Source organism: Pocillopora damicornis, chromosome 3, assembly GCF_964200805.1.
Source record: "Pocillopora damicornis chromosome 3, jaPocDami1.2, whole genome shotgun sequence".
Taxonomy (NCBI): Eukaryota; Metazoa; Cnidaria; class Anthozoa; order Scleractinia; family Pocilloporidae; genus Pocillopora; species Pocillopora damicornis.
In genome coordinates this window covers 25364581-25387545 of record NC_142672.1, presented here as the reverse complement: position 1 = coordinate 25387545, position 22965 = coordinate 25364581, and the positions used below count along the sequence as shown (strand labels likewise).

Sequence of the window (22965 nt, the reverse complement as noted above, 5' to 3'; positions counted from 1 at the left end):
TACTACAAGTGAATAGTACCCTAAGTTCCCACATGCTATCTTCAACCCGATTTTCCATTTTTTTTTTCAATGAATTGTAGAAAAACGAGGCAAATTCTGCGAACTCATCCCGCAAGTGATTGCAATACGCTAAGTTCCCATATGCCATCTTTACCCCGATTTTCCATTTGATAAGTGAATTCGAGAAAAACGGGGTAAATTCTGAGCATTCATGCTACGAGTGAATAATACCCGAAGTTCCCATATGCTATTTTTACTCCGATTTTCCATTTTTTTCAGTGAATTTGACAAAAAACAGGGTAAAATTTGAAAAGTTATTCTCCAAATGGAATAGATCTCAAGTTGCCATATCCAATCTTCAACCCGATTTTCCATTTTTTTTCCAATGAATTCTAGAAAAACGGGATAAATTCTGTGAAATTCATCCTTTAGGTGGATTCTATCCTATTGACTTGCCATAGCCACCTTTAGCCCCATTTTCGATTTAATCATTGTGTGAATTTGTCATAAATCGGGTGAAATAGGACAAATCCACCCAAAAGTGCCATAAATCCTACAATAATTTAGAAACAGTACTAAAAAAAACCAGCTAAAATCAGCGGAACCGCAATAAAATCACAATCTACTACTTCAATTTTTTTAACGGAGGGCTTAGTGCGATACGGCAAAAACCAACAGTACTCAAAATAAACAACTGAAGGCCAAACTTCTGTGATTGAAGGAAGACTTCGTGACGCAGACAAATAATCACAACTTGGACTTCTCAGTCGATCTCACCTCCGGCAGATCAGGTGAAGTGTCAAAAATATATAATTTTATGTCGACGAACCATAATCTATGATCTTCAACTATTAAAGAAAATAAAGCAATTGTGATATGACGCCACATTGTGCTTTTGTCTTAGCTTGTGGCTAAAATGTTGTCATTGAAGTCGCAAGTCGAGCAATGAAGACTGTAAATAAAGCAAGGCTGCAAATAAAACTTGAACAATAACGCATCCTTTGGTCGAAAGTCGCTTTGTTTTTCACGCGCAGCAAATTGTTCTTCCAAGTTTAGGTTATGACAACGATACGATCACTCTGCGTTAACGAACGATTGAACTTCAAGGAAAGCAATATGAGAGGCCAATGATCCGGTTCGCAGTGATCATACGAACAGCATGTTTTCCTGAGAGCAGTTACCGGAAAATACTGGTCAAATTTTCCACTTATCCCGACCCCCTTGAATGAGTACTTTTGCTTGAAGACATAACTACAACGGAGTCTCTTAATCAGTCCCAAGCCGCGTGTCGCTCGATAGATCGCAGGATATGATTGGCCACTGTATCACATTACGTCAGAGGACATATCTGCAATAAGAGGACATAACTGCAACGGTACAGACGTCCACTAAAACCATCCAATGAATGCATTCTACCTTAAATTGACAGACCACAAACTTACCTCTATTTCCTCTTTACTCGACGATTTCACACGTTCATATTCGATGCAACTGAGCTACACATGTTGTACAACTTCAATTTGGTTATATAAAATTTATATAACGAACTGTTTTGCAAGTTCAGAGCCGGGCTGAAAGGAGGAAACACCAGGATTGTTTAGATTAGATGTTAACTTCACTTTGGCGAGGGAACTGCGTAGGTCAATTTGGCTCCTTGTCAGCGGTATGGTCGCCAAATAGTGATCGATTAATTCAATTTTTTTGATTGGTTGACATGAAAACAGTGGATCTACTGGGCCGGAAGTACAGCATTATCAACAATAAATTGGAATTGTTTTATATTTCTGTTACCGTAACAGTTGTTGTTGTTGTTTTTTTTTTTTTTTGCGCGAAAGTTTTCACTTGTAAACTGCCTGTCGATGTGTGAGAAAACATCCAGCCAAAACCGCTGTCTGCTGCAATGGCAGGAAGCTGTTCTTCATGGAACGATGGATTGCTGTCGTTGTTGTCAAAGACGTGTAAGTAGAAATAAATCATTTTATCAATTTGTTTTGAGTGAAAAGCAGAAAAGAAGCAATGGTAGAGGTCGTGCGAGCCTACGGAAATGTGTTAGTGTAGAAGAGTTCAACATCAGAGTTGCATAGTATTCAGTATCAAAGAAGAAATCAAGAAGCCTAAATATGTAAGGAAATCGCAAATAAAAAAGGTTCCTTCTTAAAAAACAGAAATGAGGTCTGTCGCCATCCAAAGCCCGTCTCAGGCAACAGTTTCACTATCTGCTTTACCTAAAGTAAACCACTTATACCCATGCCACGGGTACTCCAAGAAGACACATCTGATAGAAACACAGAGGTAATCGTTTCATATTCATCTATGAATCTTGCGACACATTAAATTGTCTTTTTCTATCGTCTATATTTTAACACTAATTTAACCAAGCAGTCAACAGGGATTGAAATACTTGAGAAGGCTGGCCATAGAAATCCTGATGTCCTTAAGTATGAGGGTTTTACATGATGCCTCATTTACAGCTGGTTTGCATTGTGATAAGCATTTTATTTTTAACAATTACAATATACGTGTGTCATTTAAAATTCTATGTCTATATGTTTTTGTCCAATTTACTTTGATCAGAAACACTCAAGAGAGTTTAATTTATTCAAAATGAAAATACTTGCATGATTTCATGGCCACTGTGAGTGTACTGTTGTACAAGAAGATGGAAGTCAAGTACTTTCAGTGTGTGTGATATATCGTTATTCACTTAATGTAAAAAATCTCTTTCGTTTTTCTAAATTTCAAGTTACAATTTTTCCCTTCCTCTCCCCCCTTCGTATTCTTTCTGTGTTCACATGCGCAGCGCCTGATTTAAAAAATTAGCCAATCACGTCAAAGTACTCTAACTTTGACATTGGAAAACTGACGTGGACATTTTTCGCTTACTTTTCGTTTGTTTTCGCGGAGTTTAAGCGTTTTTAAGCTTTTGTTCTTGTAAATTTGTTACTCCTTTGTTTGGAATTTAAAGAAGTTTAAGTAACAAATTTTGTTTTTGCTTCATAAAGTTATTTTGGAATAAGTAGACGGTACTACAGTGGTTAAATATTAACAACCATTGTACTATTATTATTAAATAATAACAAAAGTACATTAAAATGACAAGAAAATATCAAAGCAGTGTAAAACAAACTTATTTGGTATGTTGTCCTTGTTAAGTAGATCAAGGAATAGTTAGAAAAGTTGTCCAAGGTATGTCGTATGTTACGGGCGAATAAATGGGTGTTTTTATAAAGGTTTCAAAACATTGCTGTTTTTCTTAGTTTTGTAGTCATTCCGGCTCAAGTGCAGTCACCTGTACAATCATCAGCATTTGCGTCAGGAGTAGAGACAGGAGGATTTCTCTGGAATCTAAACCAATCGCTTCCGGAGTTTGCCGTTGTTCCTTTTTCATTTCCTCTAAGCTCAATTCCCTTAGAGTAGATGAAATTGCTGCACCAATGCTTGCTTTACCAACGAGCTTGAAATCGATTCACCTCGCGCAGGAACCTGAAAACAGCGTAAAAGCTGCGTGAAAGGCCACCACTTTATCCCTTTTTCTTTCACTTCCAAACTTCTAGGAGCACCGGAAGGTGCACTGGAAAAAATCTCGGTATTTTCTTCTGGTTTATAAATAACATTTTCGATTAGTTACGATGAGTCGTAAGTTCGCATACACAAAGGTAATTTATGTTCTTTCCTTCTTCCGCGGGCGTAGCGGACCGCGTTCTCTATTTTGAGCACGCGCAGAAGTCAACCGGAAGCAATAACTCAACAAATGAATAAAGGGGTAAGTTTCTAAAGAAACTGTGGTGCTGCGTCGGTGGGAGGGTTACCGGTTACCTCGCCACCAGGGAGACTCGCCACCAGCGAACTCGCCACCAAGGAACGATCTCGCCACCAACGTACTCGCCACCAAGCGAAGTCTTCTCGCCACCAACCACTAATAAAGAGGAGGAGGAGAGTAGGATGTTCGAACGAGCACAATTCAAATCGGCCGATACGTTTGTGCGCTTGTCTGTATTTAAATTATGACCTTCAGCGACGTGTTAGATGTGTTCCGTTCCTAACTCATTGACATCGAAACGTATCGTGTTTGTCTTTTGCACGTAAGCGAGGAGAAATTGCAAAACTCGATGCGAGGAATAAAAACTTACTTGAGAGAAAATGAAACTTCATGGGAAGAAATAAGTGATGAAATGAAACTCGATAGCAGTTGTATTAAAACTAGATGCGAGAAATTGTCAAGTCGGTGCGAGAAATTGTAAGCATCGATGGACTGAAGCTTTCCTAAGGCAACTACAGTTGTTTCCCAAGGAGAGTTAACAGTTCGAACCAATCGATTCCTGAGTTTGTTTGCTTATTTGTATGAAAATTTCGACGTCTGTGATGTTATAAGTTCGAACGAATCGACTCACGAGTTTGTTTACTTATCTGTATGCAAATTTCGACGTCTGTGATGTTGTCAAGGGAACTTATTCAATATTCGGTCGAATTATATTACCCAGTTTCCCCGCGGCAAAATAACAACAAACTTTATTGAATATTAAATCTAGAAGAGCAGCTCATATGTTGATCATGACTTTTGCAGATGTGGCGGCTCCTAAAAAAGCCCTTTTTAGGGACCTAATCATTACATTTCCAACATTTCGACTTGTGTTTGGATGAAATAGTTTGCCTTTGCACTACGAGATACGAACGAAATGTTGTTGCACATCACCTTCAGTTTTGAACGTGCTATCGACAACATACGTTTATAAAGTTTGAGTACAGACAAGCGAACAAACTTATCGGTCTCGAACGTGCTTTCGATAACATACATTTATAAAGTTTGAGTACAGACAAGCGAACAAACTTATCAGCCGAACATCCTACTCTCCTCGACTAATCTCTTCATTGGTGGTTGGTGGCGAGAAGACTTCGCTTGGTGGCGAGATCGTTCCTTGGTGGCGAGTTCGCTGGTGGCGAGTCTGCCTGGTGGCGAGGTAACTGGATACCGGTGGGAGAGTATAGCAGGTAATTTAGTGATAATTTTAGATATATGAAAATTCATATATTTGCACTGCGGCCCGTACGGAATTTGAACCCATGACCTCTGCGATACCGGTGCAGCGCTCTACCAATTGAGCTAACAAGCCAACTGGGAGCTGGTCAATGAATTGGGTACAAATAAACATCCAAGTGAAGGATGATTTTAGTTGGCTTGTTAGCTCAATTGGTAGAGCGCTGCACCGGTATCGCAGAGGTCATGGGTTCAAATCCCGTACGGGCCTGAATTTTTTTTTTCAGGTCCAATTTACAACTACTCGTTTCAGTAGTGTTCTTGGCTGCGAGGATCCCTTAATTTCATCTCTCCACCGCAGTGCAAATATATGAATTTTCATATACCTAAAATTATCATTCACTTGGATGTTTATTTGTACCCAATTCATTGACCAGCTCCCAGTTGGCTTGTTAGCTCAATTGGTAGAGCGCTGCACCGGTATCGCAGAGGTCATGGGTTCAAATTCCGTACGGGCCTGAATTTTTTTCAGGTCCAATTTACAACTACTCGTTTCAGTAGTGTTCTTAGCTGCGAGGATTCCTTAATTTCAGGTAATTTAGTGTGAACAACTGGGTTGAGAACGTAAATTAGCCACCGTAAAGGGTAAAAAAGCTGACGTTTCGAGCGTTAGCCCTTCGTCCTATCGCTCTGACGAAGGGCTAACGCTCGAAACGTCAGCTTTTTTACCCTTTACGGTGGCTAATTTACGTTTTCAACCCAGTTGTTAACACTAAATTACCTGCAATAACTTAACAATGTAGACATGCGCAGTTAAAACCGGAATCCCACGATTTCTGAGATAAAAATTCGATACTCCCAGAGGTCATTATTTGGCGTTTATTATTTTATCACTATTATTTTTTCCTACTTTTCTCACGCTGCTCAAGTCTATGTTTGTTTGAGTGCCTGCTATTGTTGTTGTTGTTTTATGTGTGTGTGTCCTTTCCTTTTTAACCTGAAATATCTTGCTCCTAAATTACTCCCTGAAACTGATACCTCACCTTCGTCAAATATGATGAGCCTGTATATGTAAAAATAAATAAATAATTTAAAAAAAACCATTCTGTGACTCCTTGAGGACGTGTTCTATGTTGCGTGATAGTGCTGAGTCACTAAATTGATGTCTAGATTGATTAAACTTCACTGACATATGTTATAAACTCTACAATTAGGAAAAGCGTGTGATTCTGTAAAGTTATTTCCGTTTTGGTATTCATCAAGATCTGCCCACTGTACCAGATATGAGGTTCACCTTCGCCTGCTGTTGCAGTATCTCACATTAGTTAGTCTATAAAACATGCATGCCGTCTGAACTATTCTGTTGGGTGAAACGTACCAAGTGGGGCTACCTCATGATAAGAGAAGGAAAATTATTCGAGCGACAGGATTATAATTACAGACCGAATTGGATAACACGAAGTCTCATTACCAATTAATCATAAAAATTACAATTTCCAACAAAATTACTTCTGTCTTCTAAAATGTTGTCACTGTGATTGAAACCAAGGTTTTGATTGGTTTATTTAAACTATAACTTTGAATGTGATCAGCTTCACCTTGTACTCAGTCCTTATCGCCAGCCTCTAAGGTTCGACCCAGACAAGCTTAATCCATCCTTTCAGTTCTATCAAAGGTGTTTGAAAAGTTTGCTGCTTCCTAAATGGCCAATTTCTGCGCCAAAAAATCTCTCCTCAGAGACACCATCTCGAGCTTCCGTTAGGGACACTCGACTTCTAAGCGGGTTCTCTTGGGCATACGGTAAGCGCCACGAAAAGGAGAGAGGTAACTCTCAAAATCATTTGACGCTGTTTGCTTCAAAACGGTGATAACCAAGCTGTACCACTTCTGTTTTCAAAGAGTGTTCTTGAATGGTTGGCTAATTACCAACGCGGCAGGAGACATTATGTTCAGATCGATGACCGCAAGTCCTCACCTATACTATCCGAGTTTGGAATCCCTCAGGGCTCAATTCTCAGACCGATGTTGTTCAATGTCTAAGTCGCGGATCTTCAAGACATCCTCCCACCTGCAGTTATAAGCCTCCAGTATGCCAACGACACAACAACATACGCCAGCTGTACTGCGTCGCAGATTTCATATCAGGTAGAAAGCATGAATACAAACCTGGTAAGCCTTAGCAACTGGTCGAATGACTCGAACCTGGCCCTCAATTCTAAAAGACCAAGGCGATGCTAATCTCCTCCTCACAGATGGCATGTGTGTATTCCCTTGGGAATTTGGAGCTCGTACTTAAGTTCTCCGGCACTCCACTTGAACGTTTGGATGTAACAAAACTCTTAGGAGTACACATCGACTCAAATCTTAAATGGGAATTTCATATAAATTCAATTTTTAAACCCTGCTACACGACTCTGAGGATTTTAAGGAAAATAAGGAACTTTACTGACTTCAAATTACGTAAACATTTGGGAGAAACACTAATTTTGTCTAAGATCAGTTACTGTGATATTGCTTTGATCCTCTACTGAAGTTCCTCACAGCCAGACTACAAAGGCTCTAGTTCGCTATCGCTAGTTTTTTTTAACTACGTATGTAAACAGTATTATCCACTATTTTAAATCTTGGTTGGCTACCTATTCTGGAGCTTAGGGACTTTTCACTTTTAAAGACTGTCTTCAAAGCACTCTATACTTATAACTGGCCTTCCTACTAAAATCTTCAAGTCGTAAAGCCTTTGAGACATCTTCATTCTGATGTAGCGCCAAGGTTACTTGTTCCACCAGTTCAAGGCACTTTACAGCCATGGTCTTTAATGATTTGCCAATCAAAATAAGAAACTACTCGAACTTCAGGGAAGACTGTAGGCTCTGCAAAACATTTTTGAAAGCGCGTGCTTTGTCTTCCTTGTAAAACCTTTCCTTCTTCAAGCCCGCTTTTGCATTCATTTATTAAATATCCGCAAAAGCGTATAGATCATACAGTAACTTAGTAGTTTTGTAATAAATTTTCTTCAGTATTATATAATACATCTAAATTTTTATAGATAGCACTTTTGTAGGACCTTCACAAATGAAGTGCCCCATCTTTTGTTGTGGATATGCTGTGAATAAATCATATTATTACGAGACACTCACCGACTTACTACCACTACCGAAGCTAACAACAACGCAGTCCTCCTACTACACCGTTCATAAATGGCATATTTGAAATCATCTCGCGCATCTACGTCGCTTGCAAACCCATTACTACACTACGTCAGTTACTAACTAACGTCACAGACAAAGACGAACCGAGGAACAGACAGGGAGCCGTTCATAAGATTAGTCGCTCCGACTGCCACGCCTTCTATATCGGTGAGATTGGCAGAAACCTCACAACTGACTGAACACAAGCGAGCGACGAGGAAAGGCGATGTCAACAGTCACATTTCGTAAAAATTTTGCCTCCACTATACGACCGAACACACAAGACAACACTTGAAGGCATGGACGCGTCGGTCAGCCAGGCCCATGATACATTTTATTAACTCACGTGATAAAAATCGACTGCTACAGTAATTCTAAGAACACGCCACGGCCGGACACGTAAACTCGAAAAAAACAACTATTGGAAAAATAGGGACCGTGTAACCCCAACCTATGCCATGGCGTCGCCTTTGGGGTTATAACGCAAAACTAATAAAATAAAGCCTAAAAACATGAATATAAGAAGAAAACGAGATGCTACATAAAATAGCTGAGAAAGAAAGGGACCTCCACGGATGGTAACGAGATTAAGGCTAACAGAATAAATGAAAACTCAACTAAACAAAGCAAGATGACGCGGCGAGGCCGACTGTAGAATGACACACATAACTAATCGGTCTCTCTTTAAAACCCCCTAACCGCCGTCTCACGCGCGCTACACTAGAACCCAGTTCACCGTTCCGTGCCGGCAAAATACTAATCTATGTCAATTCTAATTTACACAAATTACATATTTTGCCTCCACTACACAACCGAACACACAAAACAACACTTGGAAGCATGGGCGCGTCCGTCAGCCAGGCCCATGCTAGATAGTAAAAGAAAGGGCTTGAGCTCAGACGGACAGAGATTTAGAGGCTTCAAGCCTGATAGATGTTTTCAGCTTCTACGGAAGCTCAGCGACCGTGACGCTGAATGTTTTTCTCCGAGACGCCTGAATTGGCTGCCAGAGTAGCTCCTCCTGATCTCGTGGAATGAGTACTAAACCTTGATATGTCAGGTACAATATCCGGAAAAGACTTCTTAAAGGAATCCCTATACGCAGAGTAACTGATGGGCTTGTTAACCGAAACTAAACGCTTACGATTTTCTGAAGACGAAATAGGACGAAAAAGATACTCCTCAGAATTTCCGGCTCTATGCGCTTTGCTCATGTACGCCATGAGAAGATAGCAAGGACAAGTAGACGAACGGGTTTCAGCGATGACGACAGCACGGCTTTCTCTAATTGATCTGTTTTGCTTTTCTTAATAAAAATAGTAACGTAACTATAAAAGAATTGAACATGCTTAATACAAATGAGACATAATTCTGAACTTCTGAAAAAGCCGGAAAAGGCGAGGACGAACATAACTAAGCTTCTTAAATGCAAAATATTGCCAAAGTCAGTCCTTTCAGCAAGTTGCTTGAGATGGGTCACCTCGAGGGGTTCTTTTCTATGAGAGGCTCGTTGGCAAACAAGACGAAGAGCTCCCTCCTTCGCGGAGATAACGGTGGGGTGTAGGGTAGAAGCCACTTGAAAGCGTAAAACGCGCAGTTGATGGCAGACGCCGACTTATTCCGATTACTGTAGAAGAAACTGCAGATAGAGGGCACAATCCATGGGACCGACAGGAAAAGTGGGAACGCTCAACACGCCCTTGGCGAACTCTGCCCATATGCTGAAGGCCCTCAAATAGTTTTCCGATGACCCGGACGCCCTCGAAGCAAGCACCGTAAGCTTGAGCTTTCGCCTCAGCTGGTTGACCTGACAGTAGTCGGAGCTTTCAGAAGACCAAAACCCAGAGGAGAAGATATCTTAAACAATAAAGTTAGAAGACTGGTGAACTAACCCATATACGGGACCCCCAAGGGATAACAAAAGAGTTCAATACCCGTCCAGGGTATGACGCAGAAAAAACCAAACTGCAAGATATCTTAAACAATAAAGTAAGAACACTGGTGAGCTAACCCATATACGGGACCCCCAAGGGATAACAAAAGAGTTCAATACCCGTCCAGGGTATGACGCAGAAAAAACCAAACTGCAAGGAAAAAGTTGAGCCCATCCGGGGTATAAAACTCGGGTAATAGAGCCCGTCCGGGGTACGGCAATGACAGCGTCCACGTCATAGGCATATAGAACCCACCCAGGGTCAATAACCAGCCAGAACATTTAAATAATCTCAAGACAGCTTCGTAAGTCTATCGACCTGAAATCCAAATCTTTATTCTGCCCATCAGGGGTACAAGAATAAACCCACCAAGGGTATAAACATTGAACCCATTTAGGGCGTAATAAAGACGGTAAGGAACAAACAAACCCGTAAACAAAAAAAAAAATAAATATGAGCTCTTTGTTGCTGTTCGTAATCACGCTGGAAACTTTGGCTTCATCCATAGCCACGGCGAAGGAAAAAACAGAGAGAACTAAACCAAGCAAGATGACGCGGCGAGGCTGACGATAGAATGACACGCATAACTAACCGGTCACTATTTCAAACCCCCTAGCCGCGGTCCCACGCGCGCTACACTAGAACCCAGTTCACCGTTGCGTGCCGGCAAAAGAATAATTTAGGTTAATTCTAAATTACACAAATGACATAAAGGGTGTGCTTGTTCATCGTGGTAAAGTACAATAATAATAATGTGTTATCGTTTGTCCCACGATGTGGTCACTTATAATGTGAATCGCGAATGCATACTGCTAGTCTTCATCAGGCGATAAGGTCGACTGGTTTCGGGTCTTCTTAATAAGCAGGATGCTCCGCTGTGATTGTTTATTTTTTTTCACAGCTATGATTAGCGCGTTTCGATCCTCGATGTTCGTGCATTGTTCCCACGGCGGTCCGCTTTCTTACGGCTCTCCGGTTGTTGTGTTTTTTGATCGAGGGCATCCACGCTTCATAAATTTCTATTCCATCGTCGCTGTTGATGTTGTTGGGGTAAACATTAACAGTCACATGTCAACGATCACATTGCTGAACAATACCGACTTACGAACCATGCTTCTGACTGGGACGCTGCGAAATTTATATGCCAAACCTACAGCACCAACTACTTTCAACGACTTACCTGAAAAGCTGGCTTACTAACTTAGAACAGACTCCCTTCAACAGGTGTAAACCACTACCGGCACCATACAAACGACTCATTCACGACATTAACATTAGAAACGAACCGAACAGAACGACCTAACTTTACTGACTGATCAAGAAGGACCATCAAAATTAAAAATTCAGACCAAAAATGAGACAAATTATTGAGTTAAAAGGTTTCTAATCTGTGCCTTCCTTTTTTTCCATGACATTAATAGTTTCACGGACAAAAAGAAAATACCAACCGAATTCAGTTCCTTTAATACAAGAACATTGCGATTCTTGGTCTCAGTAACTATTATGTAGTTACAAGAGAATATAACTTTATAATCTCTTGGTAGTTACCACAAATAAAACCAACAGACAAAGCAACGATGTAAGCGAAAGTTCTACTTTTATCACAGGAACTTATGACAGAAATACAACAATACTTGGGCGTGCTGAAACAATTAAAGGACTTTGACGAGAACTTGAGTCGAGAAATTGCCGCCAAAGCCTATCAAGAGCAAGAGAAGATAAAACTTGAGGTACTGATGATGCAATTTTAATCGACTTATCAATCATATTTCTTTTTAAGGGAAAAAATTTCGAATGATGAATGGGGAACGGAGAATAGGAGATGAAGAATGGAGAAAAAGGAATTTAGAATAGGGAAGGAGAATACGAAATAGGGAATGGGAAATGAAATGGAAATTTATTTCTTGAAGTTCTGCTCCGTTCTTCGAGGGAACGGAAAAAAATCTATGGAATAATTACAACTTTTTTTCTCAAACTCAATCAACTTCATATTAAGAGAACAAAAGCTGATTGAAGTTCATGCTTTCTTTTTCTGTTCTTTGTCAAAAACATTGCTGGATTAATTCAGATGTAATGGTGAGGATGTGATTCACTCTTGGTGAGAGGGAAATTTTTTTTTACACGCAATAAAATTTCGTCATCTGCTGGACAAAGCTTAAACTGACGTTAAATTTCGTTCTTTCTTAAGGAGGAACACGAACGTTTGCAACAAGAAAATCGTCAGCGCCATAAGGAAGTAAGACATTTTGAGTCAATGTCAGTATCTGAGAAACTGCACACCTACCCCTCCCCTAACTCAACAACAATAAAAAAAAAAAAAAACAAGTTAGGGCTAATGTTGGGTCAGGGGAGGGGTAGGTGGGCAGTTGATCAGATTCTGACATTGATCCGACATTTTCAAAATCACTTAAGAAATCCCTATACGCTTCAAAAATAATCTACCATCGTCAAATCTATCATTTGACGATTTCCATTTGTCCAGATCACAAAAAGAGAATAAAAGAACAAAGAGGACCTTGACTGCTTTTTGTGAGTTTTGCCTTCTCAGACAGAAGCGCTAAACATGCACATCTTTGATTCAGAAAGCGCAGACACACGAATTCTACGGCGATTAAACACAGTGAAATCCAATTAAATACGTAGAAAAGTGAGCATTTTAATTAAGCGGGAGCACACTCATTCCTGGGAACTAGGTTTTTTTGAATAATATCCGATTTGGTACCAGGGCAGGTGAAATAAAACAAAAAAAAGGCTGACATCTTGTCTGAACGAGTCCTGGTGCAGGGGCCGCCCTCTCTGCCTGCTTATTTTCTCTTGGTTCCATTCCAATGTAATTTTGTGATGTGTCAACTTAGATTGATTATTCCTTAATTTCTTTGCTATAAGAATATTACCTCATAATAACTTTCACCTTCAAATGCCTTAAAATATATCTTTAGTTTGAATCACGCTAGCAAGAATATATCCCATTGGGTGTTTTTTGTGAAAGATTGTACAGTATTTTTATCAGAAATTCATTCTGAGTGACTGAGAAATTTGATGATTTTAGTACAGAGGTGAACAAGAGTAGATGCCATAATATTTTTCATCATGACTCTCCTATAGCTGCATGTCTGACCTGAACTTTTTCCTGTCTGGTAATTAGATGGAAATGCTGCAGGCAAAACAGGAGCAAGAAAAAAAGAGACTTCGTGAACAGATGGAAGCTAAAGCAGCGGTCCAACGACAACAAATAGAGAACATGGTAAAGACGAGAATGATGGAAGTTGAAAAACACAGACGAAATTTCATGCAAGAAAACCAGGTACTCAGCCAACGACTTGCACAAACGCAAAAATCAAATGAAGGCATGGAGAAGACAGTGGAGAGCTTGAGACAACAGCTGCTACTCAATTAGAGCCGACAACAGCAAGTTCAAAGGCCGGGATTCTCTGATAGAGCGCTGCAGATGATACCAGTTTTGGGCGGGGTCGATAGTACCTCATCAAAGTGCAGCGTTATGTAAGGCCTCTAAAGTTCTCCTTTAACATGAACACTGGTTCAATTTTTAACTGGTTGCATTGTAACAGCCTCCAGTTAATTGTACTTTGTAACGAGTTAACCACTTAAAGTTATGAAACACGTTTTCTGTCAATGGACTTGATGCTGATTTTATATATAATGTGAAAATTGTGAATTGTCCGTGATACCAATTGGGTAAAAAATTCCCTTTTGGAGGAATTAAGCCCGAAACGTAATAAACCATCGTAGGCTCTGTGTACGAGAAATACAATAAATGCTTGGGATATCACGCTTGGTTTAATGCGCTCTAGCAGAAGAGAAGGAAGGGGGGCGGGGGAGGGGGGGAGAAGGGGGCAAAGGGCGAAAAAGGAGACTGCTTGAATGTTTTGTGTCTTTTTGGGCCTTTTGTGTTTTTCTTTTCGCCCGGCTGAACACTTGATAGAATTAAATTACAGCAGTACAAACGAGAGGATGCTTAGATCCTTTTTGATGCCTGCTAATTGAATGGAACCGCGTGGAACAACTTAAGGGAGGACAGACGGCTTGTGCTACCAAATAAACAAGTAATTACGGGAAAAAAACAAACAAGGAAACATAAACAAAACGTCAAAAACAATATTAAAAACGGTCGGTCGGCGGGACGCGAAAGGCGTTCTTGTTACACAACTCAGGCCGACAGATCTACGATAAATTATCGATGAAAAAAAGCAAATCAAACCATAAAAATTAACCAGTTTTTCCTCTCATCCAGGGACTGCTTATATCGAACTAGAGACTACATACTAGTCTCTTGAATTCAAACATTATTCTGTGTGTGGTGCGTTCAGCTGTAAAAGAACTATTTCAATGGCTGTGCTTTAGGATACAGGAAACGAGGATAGAAGTCGTATCTAGGGTCTTTTTCAACCACTCATGCCATCTGTGCTTTCTTTAACTACGAAGAAATAAAGATATTTAACAAAAATCCTTTTAATAAATCAATAATAGCGAGGGTGAAAAAAGTGACAACGTTGGGTAAAAATAAACTAACAAAATTGCTATTTACAATCATTATGACAAGCGAGACAAACAAGCATTTAAGCTTGTAACACCAAATATCGACTTTCACTTTTCTGGTAATGAAAGATTTTCTTTACATCTCCATTTTCAAGCATCATCAAAGTAACGCATCGAAAAATAAGCCTACTTGAAAGCACAACGCTGCCTGTCAACTGATCCAAGCTCAAGGAATCATTCGTCCGTTCCTTTTCTCAAAGTCCGCCCTCTTTTCAAGAGAAAATAAGCTTGTCAGCTAATTTGAATTAAATGAATTAATAAGTTTGAAGTAATTGAGTTGATTAATTTGAATTAATTAATTTGAATAAATTGAGCTTGTCTTCTGCCAGGGTCTCAGTTGCTGGAAAAAATCGAACTATTGGGAGAGTGAAAATTGGGGTTTGGGAAGGAAAGGAAAGGAAGTACCCCTCACTCCTCTCGAGACCTCCAATGTCTCAGCTCGCCCCCTTTTTGACCGTCTCCAGAAAAGGAGAGCATGACACAGACAACTAAAGGAGTCTTTCTTTCTTCGCGTCGAAAAAGTCACGTTTGGGATCTGTGCTAAACTTTTTCACTCTGATATTCTTAGAAATTTGTTTCGCGTTCTCATTGGCAAAAAAATATTGAGTTATTGCTGAAAAGAACTTCCATTTCCGGTTAAGGTATAGGGTGTTTCACACGGGACAAGAAATTAGGGAACTTCAGCAAGCCACATCAACGGCAACAAGGATGTGGCAAAACAAAAGATCTAAATGATGATCAGAACAATAGCTCAGCGCGTACGTTTTAAAACTCTCTTCATCTCCCAGCCGTCACTGCAAAACAACAACGTGAAATCACTAAAATTTGCGTGATCTGAGAAGGGAAATACCGTCGGCAAATTATCTAAGTTTCCAATTCGAACTGGATGCTGCACCTATACGTTATGCTGAAATAAAGGTTTAGCGCCGGAAGAGAAGGGAAACACGTCTAGCAATTTGCGAAATTCTAAATAAGCAATAGTCTCCATTTGGCGCAAATATATGCACGATATTTTTCGTTTTTGTTGCTCTTTGGACATTATCTGTTCCGAGATGCAAACAGTTTCTGAGAGTGGAGCCCGAGGAAAAGTGGGAGCTTCGAGCAACAGATAATGGCTAAGGACAAATATACGAGAATATTTTTACGCCAAATGGAGGTTATTGTGTCTATCTTCCATCAATTATTTTTGCAGCGCGCGGGGAAAGTATTTACGAACAATTCACCGTTTAGTACATAGGATGTTCACCTTTCAGTGTTCGCTGGTACAACTGTATGACCACAAAAATATGTCCTTTCTTCTGTAACAAAAACAAAACGCTCTCTAATCTTGAATTAAATTTGAAATGAAGACTTGTATCGTAGTGGACGATAAAATTTGAAAATCGGGAAACATCACTTGGGGTATATTCACGGATATTGTAGTCTAGTTTTAGCTGATGGATATTCAGTCACGTGACGCATTTAGACCAATCCCGCGCGCTAGAAAAAACATTTGATGGATTGTATTCTAAAATATCAATGTTCTTATTGCTCGCTAAATCAGTTGCCACAGAAACCTTTTTTCAGAGCGCTTACTCATTTTCATCATCATCATCATCGAGATTGTCACAATCTTCATCATCGCCATCATCCTCATCATCATCATCGAAATGCTCATTATCTTCATAATCGTCATCGTCATCGTCATCGTCATCGTCATCGTCATCGTCATCGTCATCGTCATCGTCATCATCATCATCATCATCACCATCACCTGGCTCTTTTCTGAACGTTGCTCCATATTTTTTCAGTTCAGCTTTTGTACTAAGTCGATTGATCATCCCTTCATCTCCTATTTCATTTTCCTATCACAGGACAAAAAAAGGACACAACATCAACCACAGCAACAATTATGTGAAACTCTCAACTGGCATTTTCACACCAGATAAATATCTAAAGGATCTTGATTCTCCCCACGTATATCGGAATATTACGTTTCCTTCGCTATGGCAAAATACACCTGTTTCATTAATTTCTATGTAACACTCAACTTACATTTTAACACACAAGATAAATATTTCACGCAATCAAAGATATTTGTCCATATAGCGAGCAGTGAAAGAGGACATTCACTTTTGAATTCAAATAGCTACAAGTGACTAAAACCATTTTACAACAAGGAAAACGATCTCAGTTACAAATAACAAAAAACAATGCTCCCTGACGATTAAGATGAGGTGAAGATTGACAAACAAACACATAAATTACAATAAATACTAACTTTTTTAGAGGGAGGAAAACTGTCTAATGTCTTCGAAATTATTTTATTTTCCACACACAAAGTATTAGCTAAGTTATTGTCTGCCCGAGAGTAAATCAACGATTTAACAATTTTCCAACCCTACAGGACTACACGCAACGGGTTTTACTCCAGTTCACCTCTCCACCAACATAATTGTTGCACGATTGAAAGACAGACAACCCTAAATATTTCTTTTTGATGACCCGGAGTCCTCGATGTAATGTTTTCCTTGACTTTCCCAAAAGTAAAGAACTCTCCTCTCAATGTAACCATACTTTTCTGACAAAACCATTTGAATCATATACGAGACACTTAAAAAAGAACCAACTGATAAATAAGAATAAGGAAACCATTTAAGAGCGAGTAAATTATAGCGCAGTGCCGAGTTTGACTAGTAGCCGCGTGTCACGGGTCGCGCCTATGAAGTTTAAGCTTTTAAAATGATTTCTTTTGATTTTTCGTTTGTTTTCTAGCAGGGCGCTTACGCCTGACTCACAGTAATGCTTCATTCTTCAAGCGCTAATTTCACAGGTTCCATAACTTAACGTCTTTCCCAGATCTTTCAGCTGAATGAGATGTTAATGGAAACTTCGCAAAAGGCTTCTTCTCACGACTAGTGCAAGCGCTTTATTTTGTTTAGGACGTGGTAATATTGGTCTTATTTTGGATACAGAATGGGAACATCGAGCCGAAGCGCTTATCAGAGGTGACTCATGTGAAACACTTTTTCTTGATTAATATTTTAACCTACAACTTTTGGTGAATTATTTCCTATCATCAGTACAAACCTTTAAAACGTAAATTTATGATAATAGAATCAACTTGATTTTCGCTTTTTTAAACACGCATTTGGATTTAACACAAGAAAAAACCTTTTTTGTTTGGTTTTTTCTATTTTTTTGGGTTAACGCTTCCTGCTTATAAAAGCGAATAGATGCTGGTACAGATTGTAGGGAACAACGTCATCAAATCCAAAGCATGTATGGGTTCACAGTAATTTCAGGTCACATAATCAAACCCAAATAAAAGCATCCCATAATAACAACACAAGCCTAAAAAATTCAAAAATTAACATTGCGCAAAGAAGTTTGGTCCGAGAAAAATTCTCACAATTCATCTTTTTTTCTCTCTCTTATGTAAGGAATAGCTACAGAAGATTTCTCTAACAAGATTTCGCTAAAACTCAAAGGCCAATCGAATGAACTCGAATGAATCAAACTCCCAAAGTTTTCAATTAGGTTTCAGTAATCAAGCATCCACTACACTGGAAACTACTGTCTGTAAATAATATCAAAGTTTTGAAAGCTAAATTTGTTTATGTCTTAATTTAATCTTAGACAAATTTTTCTGGAAACCATAGTCAAAGAAGCATTACATGAACCATTAAAGTACTTAACATGGGCTGTTTACGGTCTCCGCCATCCCCAGCAATGGCTGCTGATGTCACAAAATAGAAATAGAAAATTTCGAAAACAGTGACTGTTCCTGATGTCTACATTCTTTCCCATGCAGACTACTCTGATAAATTTTATCAAAAGCAACTTGCTGGAAACAATATCTAATGCTATTCTGAGGAACGTCTAACTAAAGATTAGATACAACTGAGTGAAACAACAAAAAGACTCTTACATGGTAATCAGAGGACAAAGTGATGCCTCTCCCTTTTACTGCTGTACACAACTCTTCAATCTCTGTCTTTGTCATCTGAACACTATACAGAGACAGGTACTCCAGCTTAGGAACACTGCTGAGATGCTGAACCAGGTCCCTGACTCCTCTGCCAAGAAGATTCCTCCCTAGATCAAGTTTCCTCAGCTCTGGTACATCCTTAAGTGCACGAGCCAGTGCTGATGCTTCATCTTCACCTATATTTGTATACGACAGGTTCAGCTCAGTCAGATTGGGTACACTGTTCAGGTTCTTGGCCAGTTCAATGATCCCGTGACCCAATGCATTTTCTGACGTATCCAGTTCTTCTAACTTGTTTAAGTACTGTAATGAGGCAGCCAGTGCAGTACATTCCTTTTCTCCCATTTGTACTTCAACTAACTTTAAAATAGTCAACCGTGGAGTGTGATGAAGATTCTTGGCCAAATGACTCACACCGCTGTGTAAGGGGTTCCCTGACAAGCAGAGCTCATGCAAGTTTGGAGAGTGGTGCAGTGACTCAGCAATAAAAGCAGCACACTTTGCTGTTAGATTCATAACTTGAAGGTTTAAACTGTGGAGATCGTCAGTAAAATTAATTCTGTGAATCACGTTCTCAATCGAATTAACTTCCAAGCCACCTATCAAGCTACCCCTTATAGCAATATCTCGAGGAGCTGTTAATAAGGGAAACACGTTCTTCAACAGAACAAAATCCTCAACTCTTGGCATAAAAAAATAAACCTCTCTCACCAGTGACAAACAATGTTGTTGTGTCTGGTCAGATCTGTCCTCAGTCAAAGACAGTGCAATGTTGTCGTCTTCATTATTTCGCAGATTATCCACAGGTGGCTGAGAAGAACAAACCGGCGCTGATATCAGTTCATGAAAAAGTTTAGAACGAAGAACAGCATCTGTTATGACACGTAGATAAATAAAGTTTCTCATTTCGCTTTTTTCGAGGAAAAAGTCCGCCCCGCTGAAATCGGCGTATTTTTTAACATCTTTAATTTCTCCAGAGCACGTTAAAAGGACCGCGTTCAAGTCAAACAATATGGATAGAAAATCATCATTATCACTCTCCCTAAAAAGGGAAAATAAATAACTGTTCCAATCTGAGTAAAATAAATAGTTCGGAAAGCTGGTGGTGTCTTTGAAGAAGTGCGTTTTGGCAGCAGTAGACGAGTGTTCCTCATCAAGTATTACAACATGGTTAACACATGAGAGAAATGCAGAATACACAGCTAGTCTGTCTGAGGCTGGACAACGAAACAAATAATCGACACAGAATAGAATAAACTCCTTTTGTGCATGAGACAAATCTTCGACAGAAGGCGTCCTAGTAAAATTGTAATTTGTGAGACCTTCTTTCTCTCCGACATAACGTAGATGATCAAAAACAATGCCAGCAGCTTCTGATGACAACTCACAAACGAATTTTAGAACTTCAGCCATCTTCCTAGATTTTTCAAACGTATCCATTCCTGACAAGCAAGCGACGGTTTCATTCTTCTTAACCTTCACTTCTTGAACGATGAACCAAGCGGCAAGAAACTCCTGAACGGACTTGTGAAGAAAAGACACGATCTTCTCACGGTTCAAAGCAAAAAGTTTGGAAACTTGGAAAAAACCGACATGAATAAGCTTCTCGAAGAGATCACCAGGCGGAAATTTACTGAAGTTAAAATGAAGGCAGTCCTCCAAAAGAGCATCGAATGCAAGTTTTCCTATTTTGGAAAGTTCCTCTTGATATTCATCTATGCTTTTATCTGCTGCGACGTTGTCTGAGTCTTTAATAGCCATATGATCCAAGAGAGTCTGAATAAATTCTACGTAAATTTCGCCACGAGACGTTGGTAATTGAGGTTTTTTCTTTTTCCACAGAAGACACAACATCAACAATAATAGTGGAATCTCTGCCATCTCCACGAGGTCATGCTTTCTTAGGTATTCAAGTAGCCCTTCAACATCTTCCTCATCAGGAAGAATCTTTCTTGCAAACTGTTCCTTCTGTTCCAAGCTATCGAACCCGTTAAGTTCAAACTGAGCGTGACTTGGCACTCTAAGCTCATCCTCTTTCACTGGCCGCGTTGTGATCATTACACAACAGTCTCTCAGTTGACTGCCTCTCCAAATCTGGTGAATTAGGGATGATTTTCCACCGCTGTACTCATCATATCCATCCAAAATGAGCAGCACTTTCTCTTGGTTCTGACGGACATATTCACACAAGTAATTGACTGCCATCGGGTCATCAGCAGACAACAGTTCCGCTGTTTTTAACATGGTACTGAGGTCCGAAATACCACAAACGTCTCGTAACCTGATTAACAGTAAAAGATTGAACTTTTCGAGGATCTTCGTTCTGCCATTTGCCCAATCCACAGCTACTTTTTGAGTGAAAGTAGACTTTCCTATTCCAGGTCTTCCATACACCAGAATTCGTCTACGGATGGGATGATCTTCGTCACCCTCAAATACTTCACTGCTGTCTCCCAGCTTTTTTTCGTTGTCCCGTCAGGTTTCCTGTGGTCTTGTAAAAACGTTACTTGTATGTAAATGCTATTAATGTGTACCGTGTTGTCTGGGTCCCATGGTGTTATTTTCACTTGACACATGGTGTTGTAAAACGCCCTCAACTGATTCCGGCACCATTCCCAAAATTCTGTTACAGACGAGTGTGTAGACAAAAAACAAGTAGCTTGGTAAAAATTCTCTTTCTCCCACATCGAAAAGAAAATCACTCGAGAAGGGTTTTTGAACAATAAGGAGAATTATTCTTTCCATCTGTAATTTGTAAATTTGACGACGTCACTCTTTAATTCCGAAGGTAAATATTCACATTTTCACTATCTGATCACTACGGTTTTTTTTTGGGGGGGGGGAGGGGGAAGGGGGAGGTTGGGGGGTTTGATTTGCCCCTAATTCACGAGTACAGTCTTCGATCCTCCCGTGAAGGAGAGAAGCGTGGGCTCATTTCACGAACAGCGGCTGGTAATCGAGGCTATTGCTTGCTCCGCTACACAAAAATCTTAAAAAAATATATTGATTTGTTCTGTGGCAAGTGAAATTATTATTAAGACAAACATTAGGGAAAACCTCAAATATTGTAGTAACTATGAGTTTCTAAAGCTTAAATTCCAACATTAGCCCCTCGTTGGACCGATTGGGTTGTGTGTGGTTTATAAAATGGGGGTTGGGCTAAAAGGAGGGGAGGGGTAAGGCGGGAGATTCTAGGTGTCTTATGAGTATGTTGCAGCTGAGCCCTCCCTCTCTTGCTAATGTAATAACCTTTTGCTGATTTTTTCAGGCCATTCCCTATTTTCATTGTTAAACGCCGTTAATCTTGCTTCCACAATTTCGAGATGACGCCCGACTGTCTTCCATTTTTCGAGTTTCTGCGAAAGCCTCTCTAAATCTTCGTCGCTGGTAACTCCTTGCAGCGAAGTATCAAGATGAGAGGATAGTGAGTAGTAGGTATTGCATCTATTCATACTATTTTGCTGGATCCACGCATTTTTATTTTACAAAGGCAGGGGGAAGGAAGATGGGGTTGGGGGGGGTGGGGGTTAACGGGCACGCCCATAGACATGTCCTCATTTTACCTATTTTCTTTGGAGTCAAGGCGTCACTCGGAGACGACTCTTCATTACGGCGTTTCACCTTTGGCGGAGGCAAATGTTTAGTAGAACCACCTGCATGATAACAAATGTGAAAAGATAATTAGACCAGAATATATTATTTGAGCCAACAGATTTATTGTAGTAATGGAGCTTTTTCCTTTCCAAATAAAACGTCTCCTGATGAACTTGTTTCAAGGCCAATTCGTGCACTGCATTATGCAACCCTACTTTGCAACATTTTACACAAAAATATACACGCCCACATACGCGACCAGAAGATTTCTTGTTCTTTTTTTCTTTTGTTCTTTTTTTTTTCCAGCCAGTAAGAAAAATTGTCATCGCCACGTAAACGGATTTGGTGACCTACCATTTATATCTCTACTTTGCAATCGAGCGAAAAGCTCTAAAATCCTCTTTTCCATACAATAAACAGGTTGGGTAAGGCCACTCTAAATCTTCGTCACTAGGAACTCCTTGCTTGACAACAAAAATAAAGACATCACAGCAAAGCATCAAGATGAGGGGATAGCGAGTAGTACGTATTGCAACTATTCATGCCATTTTGCTGGATCCACGCATATTTATTTTACAAAGGCAGGGCAAAGGAAGATGGGGTTGGGGGAGGGGTCACCGGGCACACCAATAGATATGTCCTCATTTTACCTGCAAAACGAGTTTTTCCTTCCTTTGGAGTTAGAGCGTCCTTCGGAGACGGCTCTTCCTCACGGCGTTTCACCTCTGGCCGAGGCAAATGTTTAGT

At 39.9% G+C, this 22965-nt stretch overlaps 3 protein-coding genes and 2 pseudogenes across 3 annotated transcripts in view; 2 read left to right on the top strand and 3 right to left on the bottom strand.

Annotated features, from left to right (window-relative positions):
- LOC149049038 (uncharacterized) overlaps window positions 1–1628 on the bottom strand; it is a 31710-nt gene extending 30082 nt beyond the window's left edge. The window contains exon 1 of the mRNA XM_089202347.1: window positions 1443–1628. The gene's annotated coding sequence lies outside the window, so the exon portion shown is untranslated. The remainder of the gene's footprint in view (window positions 1–1442) is intronic.
- The window catches only part of LOC149049034 (uncharacterized), a 128714-nt gene that overhangs the window by 99801 nt on the left and 5948 nt on the right, over window positions 1–22965 (bottom strand).
- LOC149049037 (uncharacterized) lies at window positions 6998–7888 on the top strand (annotated as a pseudogene).
- LOC149049036 (uncharacterized) lies at window positions 11656–13602 on the top strand (annotated as a pseudogene).
- On the bottom strand, window positions 16226–21256 carry LOC149049035 (uncharacterized). The gene is made up of 3 exons (XM_089202346.1): window positions 18565–21256; window positions 16408–16498; window positions 16226–16314 (listed from the first exon to the last, which is right to left on the bottom strand). Exons 1-3 carry the CDS (start codon window positions 20866–20868, stop codon window positions 16226–16228), a joined length of 2484 nt encoding a protein of 827 aa, XP_089058472.1. The 5' UTR covers window positions 20869–21256.